General features: G+C 40.9%; 1 protein-coding gene across 1 annotated transcript; it reads left to right on the top strand.

The window, feature by feature from the left end:
• Positions 1–1,267: 1,267 nt before the first annotated feature.
• Positions 1,268–3,702, top strand: LOC139445400 (caveolin-1-like). Its single transcript, XM_071226540.1, has 2 exons — positions 1,268–1,376; positions 2,957–3,702. Exons 1-2 carry the CDS (start codon positions 1,317–1,319, stop codon positions 3,287–3,289), a joined length of 393 nt encoding a protein of 130 aa, XP_071082641.1. The 5' UTR covers positions 1,268–1,316; the 3' UTR covers positions 3,290–3,702.
• The last annotated feature ends 8,762 nt before the right edge of the window (positions 3,703–12,464 follow it).

Here is a 12,464-nt window from a genome sequence, read left to right on the forward strand (position 1 = left end):
CAGTTTGTTCGCAACATAACTGATCAATATGGTGTACACCTTCTGAAAGACACGCATTATTTTTCAGAGAAACTCCAAGGGCATTTTGAGAGAATGCTGTAAATACAAGCAGCCAGTACATTTAGCGTCCATTATCACTTTGTCCAAAGTTACAAACGTTTCGCCGTCCGTGTTTGTAGGTAATAATATATTTTATGAGAAACCAAAGTTCGTTCAGTCACAAAGTAGACCAGGGCCGACCTAAGCTCATGAGTGTAACGTTACACTTGTGTGTAATATCCACCCACCGAGTATCAGCGTAGGTGTGTGTATGGAAATATTAATCTTCACAGTATCTGGCCATGTGGAAAAACGTTATCATTGGCACATCTCAGGGCAGCTCGATGAAGAGGATATACTCCTCAACAGACTGTACGTTACCACAAAGAACGAAACATGAGTCTTCTATTAACTACAATGACCAGGGACTTTGAGAGGGGTGGCCGCTGACTGATTTACCGACCTTTGGTTGTCTACGGCAACAAACTGTTATTGTAATTGAAAACTTCCCTGATTTGATCTTTTATGAAATAGTTTAATGCGGTAAATCTTGTCCGCAAAACATAATCTGAACAGTACCAGACAATTTAAAAAAAAATCACATTACATTTTAAAAATGTCTTTCTTCGAAATTAATTAGGTTGTATTTATGTTTAACAGATTGACCTGAAAAGTGTCCCTCAACACTTAAAATCTTATATCAGAAAGGCAATTTCATATTTTACACTTTAACGCCCAATGGCTACTAACTAACTTTATATCGATATTGACCATATTGTTACGCTTAAAGAAATAAAGCTGTGTGGAGTGTATTTTTAGCTCTCGTGTTGATGTTGCGTGGTTCCAGCAGTTACTCATACCAAACAGGGGAAGTCGTTAACGACATTGGGCTTCATTGTGTAATCTTATCATCTCGAGATCTCCTCTTTTGAAAATGAAGCTTATTGTACCTTACAGAGTAACTACACACCCAAATACGTTCTAAAATGTTGCCCAAACACTTATTTTGGCATTGTTATTGTGAATACAGTTTACATGATTTATTATCCGCTGGAATGAGTTGGCGCTTGTTCTTGTCGAGATGAGCACGCGAGGTCGTCGCCATGGCGGCGTGTCCTATCTATCCAATCAGGTAGCGTGTCATGCAAAGTTGTTTCTCTGCAGCTTAGATACCAACAAATATATAAATTTGTACTGCTGAAACAACCTGCCATTCGGAAGACCTTTTGGCACAGTTCGGATCTGGTTTGAGATATCTCAACGACAAGGCTTCAAGGATGGCTGACTCCCTTGACATGGACAACCGTGACCCTAACAACTTGAATGACCATGTCAAGGTAAGAAATGCTTTTATGTATATAAGAAAACATACATCTTTATAGATAACAACTTTTTACTCACCAACTTCTAGAATTCCAATCAAACAGTGTGCTTTGATGTATGTTTCTGTTGTGTGTTAACAGTCGCTCGTTTCAAGGGGCAACATACTTGGGTTCACGAATATGTATGGTTGAATTAAGCAAATGTTGAAATTTGAAGTGATGTTAAATCTGAAGACACAATCAACTCTACTCTTGTGTACTTTACTAAATGATACATTACCGATAAACGATTAATGTCGTATCATATTTTCAAATTCAAAGTTGAATGCTTTCAAAAGTACACGTACAAATTAGAAGAATATGAGCGAAAGTATTTACATTTACCATTTCATTAGAATGATGAAATGTTGGTAACATCTTTTGTCTCATCAAGTAACAAATAATGCCTCTTAACATTAATAGATAATGTGATTCATATGCATTGACATATTTGAGTTTTTCAATCAGTGGTTACCAGGATATAAAACAAACCGTAATTAAGTTAAAATCCTTCATGGAATGAATAAATGATAAGGACCATGTCGCTTGCGTCGAGAAAGCCTTAGTAACGGCCCTCTGCTAAACACAAACGTGGAATCACCATGTAGATCTTGCACCTCTTGCGTGCTGGAGTATAATAGGGTAAGACTTCGTGTAAGTTTGCTGAATAATGAATAGTATTGTTATACGTCCCCATAGAAGCCCATAAACAGAGCAGAATGTGAGTCTAGATGACCCTGAGCGTTGATTGACGTAGGTATATATTTTAACTTAACCCACAATGACAGCATGATTATCACGAATACGTATTGCTTGTTGAATAAGAAAACTGAACCTTTTCTAATCTTATTTCCTTTTTAAAAAAGTGATAAATATCAAAAACATATTTTTGAAAGTAACGTATACATTCTAAATCCATTTCATAGAAACATGGGTAAAGAGTTAGTGAGTGAGTTAGGTTTTATGCCGCTTTCAGCAATATTTCAGCAATATCTGGGCGGTGGACACCAGAAATTGGGTTTACACTATGTACCCCTGTGGGGAATCGAACTATGGTCTTTACGTTACGAGTGAACGCTTTATGCCCTAGACCTCCCCACAACCCCTGTAGATAACGAGTACTGATGACATGACAGCAGTTTTTGTAGAATAATGCCACCATGATGACTATAGTTTACGCATCATCTTGTGCTGGCATAAGAAAATACCTTGGACAAGACATTACCTCATGATTGAATGGGTGTATCACATTGTAAGTATTATCCATTTCAAAACTTTATATATCCATAAAAAATATGTATAATAATATAATATTACCTATTATTATGTCATCCTTTAATATAATGTGAATCTTAAACGTAAAGCTCTTATGTATATCAGCTCTAGTGAGTCGGCGATTGCTCCGTGTGGTTCAGGACTTGGGATTCTTGCACGTGTCACAGTGTTCCACGAACACATGATACTTCATTCTACTCCTACATACCATCATGAATGTGAAATCCCCAAGACATCAAAGTATTAAGTAGGTCATTTAATCCCATGATTCTACCTTTCAGGTGTTGTTTGAGGATGTGATCGCCGAGCCTGAAGGCGCCCATAGTATTGACTGCGTCTGGAAGTTGTCCTACACATGCTTCAACCTGTGGAAAGGCTGTTGCTACAATATCCTCTCTATCTTCTGTGGCTGTCCCCTGGCTATGTGTTGGGGATGTGAATTCGCCGCCATCACTTTCCAACATGTGTGGCAGATTACTCCTTGCTTGAGAATCTGGATGATCAACCTTGGCTGCGCCCAGAAGTTCTTCGGAACATGCGTGAACTGTTGTCTGGCTCCTATCTGTGAGGCGTGTGGCATGTTCTTCAGCAACATCCAAGTCAAAAATGGCTAAAGAGATGCAGAACGACTCAAAATAACTTTCTGTCTCCAGTTCTCAATGGACTTTCGTAAACTCTCCTCATCATTGTGATCTCGACACTGTACGGTTTCGTGGATTCTGTGATAACTGTATCTGCAGTGTATATAATATATATATATATTTTCTTTTACCTGTTTTCCTATTGTGTTATTAAAGATGGAGATCGGCTTGTATCCCCTGCTACATGAAAAGAGATGCATTCACGGAACTCGTACACTACCCTCGTGTGATGTAAAAATATCCTCAACAATGATTAGAATAATATGCCAATCTACCCCATGATACACGGAATACTGCATATTTTCGTTAAATTGATATTTTTGTAATTTCGTATTGTTGGTACGGTTGTGAAAAAACAAGCAAAACAATTATGGATCCAAATGGAAAACGCGTTTCATATATCATGTACAAATAAACTATGCAAACGTGGACAGATCATTGTATTAATACATCATATCTGAATAAAATCTTGAAATTCTTCAATATTATTATGACATGTCACAATGTGCACATTAAAGAACTGCACATTGCAAGAGAGGAAGGGTCTGAATGGATCAACATACAAGTGTAAGCAGCAGGAATTATGCTTAGCATAAGGTAAACATACCAACTTAATTCACGAACAATAACAATTGATTTATACGGTACGATTTCCAAAGAATGTGTCAGTTGATCTTGTATAATTATGAGAACTCTAGAAACTCGCGAGTGAATATAACTTAGAATGTTGTCTGAACAATATACGCTTACCAATTGCAATTCAAATGACTTCATATCAGTTCTTCAATTGAATACATCGATAGTACTTTAACCAAATGACCGTAGCAGTTACACGGCTGGTCTTTATTAAAAGGGAAAGCGCCATGAAATGATTCTGATTGATGTTGTGGTTGTATAGGTGTAGAGACCAGCTTGCCCTTTGAACACACGAGCTTCTGTTACTAACCCGTGATATCTTTTTCCTTTTTTGACATGCATATCGTCTTACTAATACACTGACATGTATTCCCCTCTAAATGTTCACTGTCCTGTTGTGGGGCCACCAAGAAATGTTTGGCTCTTTCTCCAAAGAAACCCACACAATTGTTTGTTTTGAAGCGGTGATTGAAAACATATTCTTTCTCCAACAAAAAGCTCAGGCCATGTCCTGAATACTAAATGGTCAGTCCCTCAAATGCTTTCGAAAAGTATTTTAACGATCCATAAGTTTACATACGAAATTTCATAACATGCGAAAGGAAAGTACACACACCCTTTTCGAAAAACTTGCCACAAGGACTGCTTAAAAAGCAAGTTCTTCGACACATTTATAGTCTGGAAGACTTAGATCTTGGGAATTTAATTTTTAAAATGCGGCTCTTTTCCAGGTTTGTTTTGAAGACGTGCTTGCTGAGCCAGAAGGTGCTCACAGCATTAACTGTGTGTGGAGTCTGTCCTACAGTTGTTTCACTGGGTGGAGGAACTGCTGCTATGCCATGTACTCCGTCCTCTGTGGCTGTCCCCTGGCCATGTGTTGGGGATGTGAGTTCGCCGCCATCACTTTCCAACATGTGTGGCAGATTACTCCTTGCTTGAGGATCTGGATGATCAACCTTGGCTGCGCCCAGAAGTTCTTCGGAACATGCATGAACTGTTGTCTGGCTCCTATCTGTGAGGCTTGTGGCATGTTCTTCAATAACGTCAGAGTTAAAAACACTTGAAGCAACCGACACATTTGTCGCTTCTTATGTTTGGAGTATTGTTACAGTAATAAACCGGTGGGGACTGAACACGAATGTGAGTGACACTAAACACCCCATAACAAGAGTGACCAGTCTTCGACAAGTATTACTTTGTGAATATTAACACATTATATTGTATCTGAATTCCTCTTTTATCGCCTGTGTTTACTTTGTTATGGAGATGACGGAAAAGGGTTAACCGCTGGGAGTATCTGTCTCACATGTATACATCAAGCTTGCAACGAAGATAATTGTACATACGATCAATGATCAATAAAATATTCAACTGCGAGACTGCTGACTCTTCATATACTACACTACTACTACAACGACTACGACTACGACTACCACTACCACCACCACTACTACTACTACTACTACTACTGCTGAAACGTTCTCCAGCATTCGTAACGTGACACCTTAGTTCTTAACATGGCACACAATGTAACGACACCGTAGTGCTCAACATGGCGCACAGTGTAACGACACCGTAGTGATCAACATGGCGCACGGTGTAACGACACCGTTGTGCTCAACATTGCGCACAGTGTAACGACACCGTAGTGATCAACATGGCGCACGGTGTAACGACACCGTTGTGCTCAACATGGCGCACAGTGTAACGACGCCGGTTTGCTCAGCATGGCGCACAGTGTAACGACACCAGATTGCTCAACAGGGCGCACAGTGTAAGGACACCGGTTTGCTCAACATGGCGCACAGTGTTACGACACCGGTTTGCTCAACATGGCGCACAGTGTAACGACACCGTTGTCCTCAACATTGCGCACAGTGTAACGGCACCTTAGTGCTCAGCGTAGCTCACCGTGTAACGACACCTCAGTGCTCAGCACTGCGTAACGACACCGTAGTTCTCAACATGGCGCACAGCGTAACAACACCGTAGTGCTCAGCATGGCGCACTGTGTAACGACACCTTAGTGCTCAGCGTGGCACACAGCTTAACGACACCGTTGTGCTCAACAGGGCGCACTGTGTAACGACACCGGGTTGCTCAACATTGCGCACAGTGTAACGACACCGGGTTGCTCAACAGGGCCCACAGTGTAACGACACCGGTTTGCTCAATATTGCGCACAGTGTAACGGCACCGTTGTGCTCAACATGGCGCACAGTGTAACGACACCGGTTTGCTCAACATGGCGCACAGTGTAAGGAGTCCGGTTTGCTCAACATGGCGCACAGTATAACAACACCGTAGTGATCAACAGGGCGCACAGTGTAAGGACACCGGTTTGCTCAACATGGCGCCCAGTGTAACGACACTGTTGTGCTCAACATAGCGCCCACTGTAACGACACTGTTGTGCTCAACATGGCGCACAGTGTAACGACACTGTTGTGCTCAACATTGCGCACAGTGTAACGACACTATTGTGCTCAACAGGGCGCACAGTGTAACGACACTGTTGTGCTCAACATGGCGCACAGTGTAACGACACCGGTTTGCTCAACATTGCGCACAGTGTAAGGACACCGTAGTTCTCAACATGGCGCACAGTGTAACGACACCAGGTTGCTCAACATGGCGCACGGTGTAACGACACCGTTGTGCTCAACATGGCGCACAGTGTAACGACACCGGGTTGCTCAACAGGGCGCACAGTGTAACGACACCAGGTTGCTCAACATGGCGCACAGTGTAACGACACCGGTTTGCTCAACATGGCGCACAGTGTAACGACACTGTTGTGCTCAACATAGCGCACAGTGTAACGACACCGGTTTGCTCAACATTGCGCACAGTGTAACGACACCGTTGTGCTCAACATGGCGCACAATGTAACGACACCTCAGTGCTCCGCGTGGCGCACAGTGTAACGAAACCGTAGTGCTCAACATGGCGCACAGTGTAACGACACCGGTTTGCTAAACATGGCGCACAGTGTAACGACACCTCAGTGCTCCGCGTGGCGCACAGTGTAACGAAACCGTAGTGCTTAGCTTGGCGCACAGTGTAACCTTACAAGGCGGTAAAACTTCACCTGATTCAAAATAAGTTCATCGAACGGTTTCAAGTCACACGATACAGTGTACTTTCAAATGACAGAATAACGTTACATGACACAGTATAACTACAGATGATGGTGTTTGTGTGACTTGATACAATGTAGTAACATATAACGTTACAAGATAGAGTAACACTTTATATTAAGGTTTAATGTTACATGATACTGTGCAACGTCAGATCGTAATGTTACGTGATGCATATGGCGGTATAACGTCACATTGTAACGCCATTTGGTGTTATAACGTTACACGATAAATTGTAACGCCATATGGCTGTATGACGTTATATGATACATTGAACGCCATGTGACTGTATAATATTAGATGATTCAAAGCAAAGTCATATGGCGGTATAACGTTACATGATACAGTGTAACGTCATATGGAGTTGTAACGTTACACGATACATTGTGATGCAATACTGCTGTATAACGTTAGATAATACAATGTAACATTTTTTGTCGGTGCAATATTATATGATACATTGTAAATCTATGTGACTGTATAATGTTAGATGATACAATGTAACGTCATATGGCGGTATAACGTTGCACCTTGGACTGAAACTTTTATAGGTTCAATGCAACATGATACAGTTTTACGTCATATGGCAGTATAACATTAGCCAATACAGTGTAACTCCAAATGGCGGTACAAAAACGTTAAATGTTACGTTGTAAGGTCATATGGTAGTATAACTTTACATGATACAGTGTAACGTCATTTAAGGATTGACTGTGATTAGTTTCGGTTCATTGAGGTATGATTCGAAAAACCAATGTGTAAACTGTATGAATCCGCGTAATTTAGGCACATAACTTGACACGCCCACAGAGTCATTAGCTAATCAAGAGTGGGATCAAAACAATGTTCATAGGACCTCTCAGACAATTGCTGGACTATTGCTAAAAGCGGCATAAAACCATACTCACTCACTAGTTTGGACAATGAATATGCATGAATTTCGCTGAATGTCTTGTGCATGACAATACACGTGCGCAAAAAGGGAATTCTACGGACTGTAATATTGGGATTCCACGACATAACGTAGTAATAAGATAAGTCCGCTTCGGTGGGAGTGGCATAGTTTTTTACATTCATTTGGGATATGAATGTAATAACACGTGACCAATTCAGCTAACCAGAAGGCAGGATTTACAATGATCACATCGAAAACTTAATTATACGGTAGTATGAAGTTACATGATACAGTGTACCGCCATATGACAGTGCAACGTTACATGATACAGTGTACCGCCATATGACAGTGCAACGTTACATGATACAGTGTAACGCCATATGACAAAAACAACGTTACATGATACAGTGTACCGACATATGATAGTACAACGTTAAATGATACAGTGTACCGCCATATGACAGTACAACGTTATATGATACAGTGTACCGCCATATGACAGTACAACGTTATATGATACAGTGTACCGCCATATGACAGTACAACGTTAAATGATACAGTGTACCGCCATATGACAGTACAACGTTATATGATACAGTGTACCGCCATATGACAGTACAACGTTATAGGTGAGGTGAGGTGAAATGGGGTTTAACGTCGCGTCCAAGATTATTGCACTTATATAGCGACGTGCATGCACATGTATGTGTGTGTGGCTGTTTGTACTAGTCCGGACTGATGCCGATTTATAGTGCTAGCACACCGAGATACCATGCCGCAGTTTAACATGAATACCCCACTCAGACACAGTATACTGACTCCGAGCCGACCAGTCCTTGTTTTGGCACCTTAATGCCGAGCGCCAGACAGGGTAACAACAAGTACCATCTTTTAATGTCTTTTGGTATGACGCGGCTGGGGATCGAACCCCGGACCTTCCGCTCTCCGGGCGGACGCTCTACGATTAGACCACGGAGGCGGTCTACAACGTTATATGATACAGTGTAATGCCATATGACAGTACAACGTTACATGATACAGTGTAACGTCATTTGACAGTAAAACGTCACATGATGCAATGTAACACCATATGACAGTACAACGTTACATGATACAGTGTAACGCCATATGGCAGTACAACGTTACATGATACAGTGTACCGCCATATGGCAGTACAACGTTATATGATACAGTGTAATGCCATATGACAGTGCAACGTTATATCATACAGTGTACCGCCATATGGCAGTACAACGTTATATGATACAGTGTACCACCATATGGCAGTACAGCGTTAAATGAATGAATGAATGATCTTTATTTCCTCCATCAATTTCGGAGAGTGATATACATTTGGAATCATGTTAACACAGCATATTTACACGAACATTATGCAGAGAAATTGGCAATACAATACTGAATATTTACATGTCATGGTCCTGGTATGAGATATACTGTCTATAGATAGAGCATTGATCGCAGGTTCCAGGAGCTTATGTCTCGTGATACAGAAGATATGAATTCAGCCCATCTGTCAAGGCTCATATCCTCTACAATAGGGGTTATACCACCTAGCAATGTCACAAGTTTGACTTCGTCATCTGCACAGTCCTCAATACGCATGTATTGTTCGAGGTTTAAAGAGTCAAATAGATGTTCATAGAGGGTGTTCCTTGCATCAGCTAAAGCTGTACAGCATAGCAGTTGGTGCTTCATTATGTCATCGCACTCCTCATCACACATTAAACACTATCCAGGTGTTATTGGTAGTGTTCCTAGTTTCACAAGTGCATACATTGGTCTAGTTGGTATATTGTACAGAATACACATATTCCACAGTCTATGAGGTACAAGCTTACTGTGAATTTTAATAAATCTGTTTAATTCAGGGTGATCTCGCAGACTCGTGTGCCAATGAGCAGTTTCATGTTCTGTTATTTTAGTCTGTACGGTTTTGTTCCACACATCCTTGGATGGAAACTGGTTAGTTTCCATAAAGTGAACTATTATGGTCCATAATTCATATTTCTTTGCCACATTGAGTAGGTCATGTGTTACAGACTTACTTTTGTCACTGCTTGTAAAATATTGAGCACACTTGAAATAGAACACCTTTTTCGGGGCATATCTGTGGCTGCTTCTACACATCCTCCCAAGGAACATCAGCTTCATTTTGTCAATCACGGATGTCATTGTCCACAATCCCAGCGTCTGAATAGTTGCAACGGTCGAAGATCTTACATAAAAATTTTGTACATTACGTGCAAAGTAGCGCTGGAGTTTTTCAATTTCATTGTGTTCTGTCTTTGACAAATTTGACCACAGTTCACACGCGTAGAAGGCACCTGGAATTATTACTCTACGCCATATGTTCATACAGCAGACTGGGTTCAGACCACCTGCTCTTAGTCCAATATCTCTCAGGGAATTCAAATTCTTCCTCGCCTTAGCGCAAGCTCTCCTGGTCCTTTCGGATTCTAAATGAGTACTGATAATAGAACCTGCATATATTGTGTTCGATTTCATTTCCAGCATATGGTTACCTAGTCTAAAAGAACATGGTTGGTTGATTTTGTTTCCACCTTTAAACACCAGAACGCAGCTTTTGTTTGCATTATATGTCAATCTCCATTGGCAAGCATATTGATGTACAGTCTGTAAGGACATGCATATGCCACTACTTGTTGAGCTTATGAGAGTTGTGTCATAATTCATATTTCTTTGCCACATTGAGTAGGTCATGTGTTACAGACTTACTTTTGTCACTGCTTGTAATATATTGAGCACACTTGAAATAGAACACCTTTTTCGGGGCATATCTGTGGCTGCTTCTACACATCCTCCCAAGGAACATCAGCTTCATTTTGTCAATCACGGATGTCATTGTCCACAATCCCAGCGTCTGAATGGTTGCAACGGTCGAAGATCTTACATGAAAATTTTGTACATTACGTGCAAAGTAGCGCTGGAGTTTTTCAATTTCATTGTGTTCTGTCTTTGACATATTTGACCACAGTTCACACGCGTAGAAGGCACCTGGAATTATTACTCTACGCCATATGTTCATACAGCAGACTGGGTTCAGACCACCTGCTCTTAGTCCAATATCTCTCAGGGAATTCAAATTCTTCCTCGCCTTAGCGCAAGCTCTCCTGGTCCTTTCGGATTCTAAATGAGTACTGATAATAGAACCTGCATATATTGTGTTCGATTTCATTTCCAGCATATGGTTACCTAGTCTAAAAGAACATGGTTGGTTGATTTTGTTTCCACCTTTAAACACCAGAACGCAGCTTTTGCTTGCATTATATGTCAATCTCCATTGGCAAGCATATTGATGTACAGTCTGTAAGGACATGCATACTTGTTGAGCTTATGAGAGTTGTGTCATCCGCGAGTAGGACAACTGGGGAGTGATCACGTCCAAGCATAACACCTTGTTTCAAATGGTCAAGGCGGATTATAAGCTCGTTAATATCCACAAGGAACATCCAGGCGGATAAAACACGTCCTTGTCCTACACCTTGATACAGTGTAACGCCATATGGCAGTACAACGTTATATGATACAGGGTAACGCCATATGACAGTACAACGTTATATAATACAGTGCAGCGTTATATGACAGTGCCACATTATATGTTGGTAGGGGGCACGGGTGGCTCAGTCGTCTAAGGCGCCGCCATTCGCTGTGCAGATTTGCGTCCCTTGGGTACGCCAAAAACCTATGATAACCCCGATTATGTTTCTAGGTTTGTCAGAACAATACCCGTGCTCGTTGGTCTCATCTGAGACCTGCGGGCTTTCCTCCCACATTAAGCTTACACGCCGCGATATAACTTGAATAATGGTGGTACAACGTTACATGATGCAGTGTAACGTCATATGGTGGTATTACGTTACAGGATACTGCGTAACGACATATGCTGGTATAATATTACAGGATACAGCGGAACGTAATATGGTGGTATTACGTTACAGGATACAATGTAACGTCATTTGGCGGTATAACGTTACACGTTGGACTAAAACTTATTTAAGGTTCAATGTAACATGATATAGTATTACGTCATATGGCAGTATAACATTAGCCAATACAGTGTAACTCCATATGGCGGTATAACGTCATATGTAACATTGTAACGTCATATAGTAGTGTAAAGTTACATGATACAGTATACCTTCATATGGTGATATAACGTTACACGGAAGAGGGAAGGTTCAATGTAACATGATGCCGCATGACGTCATATGATGGTATAACGTTACACTATACAGTGGAACGTTTTATGACAAAAAAAGGTTACTTGATGTAGTTTTAGTTCATAATATGACGGTATAAATTCACATTAAGCAGTATTACTTAAAATGGTATAACGAGACATGACGACTTATTGTTACAGGATATAGTGCAACATCACCTGGCTTGTTATTACACAATAAAATAAACATATCAAACAGTGCATGTGTACTGTAATC

The sequence above is a fragment of the Haliotis cracherodii genome, unplaced genomic scaffold, assembly GCF_022045235.1.
Source record: "Haliotis cracherodii isolate W230 unplaced genomic scaffold, xgHalCrac1.p SCAF_6, whole genome shotgun sequence".
Lineage (NCBI taxonomy): Eukaryota > Metazoa > Mollusca > Gastropoda > Lepetellida > Haliotidae > Haliotis > Haliotis cracherodii.

Excerpts from the sequence above, each read along its gene's own strand:
- LOC139445400 (XM_071226540.1), top strand. The coding sequence starts at position 1,317 with ATGGCTGACTCCCTTGACATGGACAACCGTGACCCTAACAACTTGAAT. Across the intron at positions 1,377-2,956 it reads ACTTGAATGACCATGTCAAG|GTGTTGTTTGAGGATGTGAT; the intron begins GTAAGAAATGCT and ends TCTACCTTTCAG.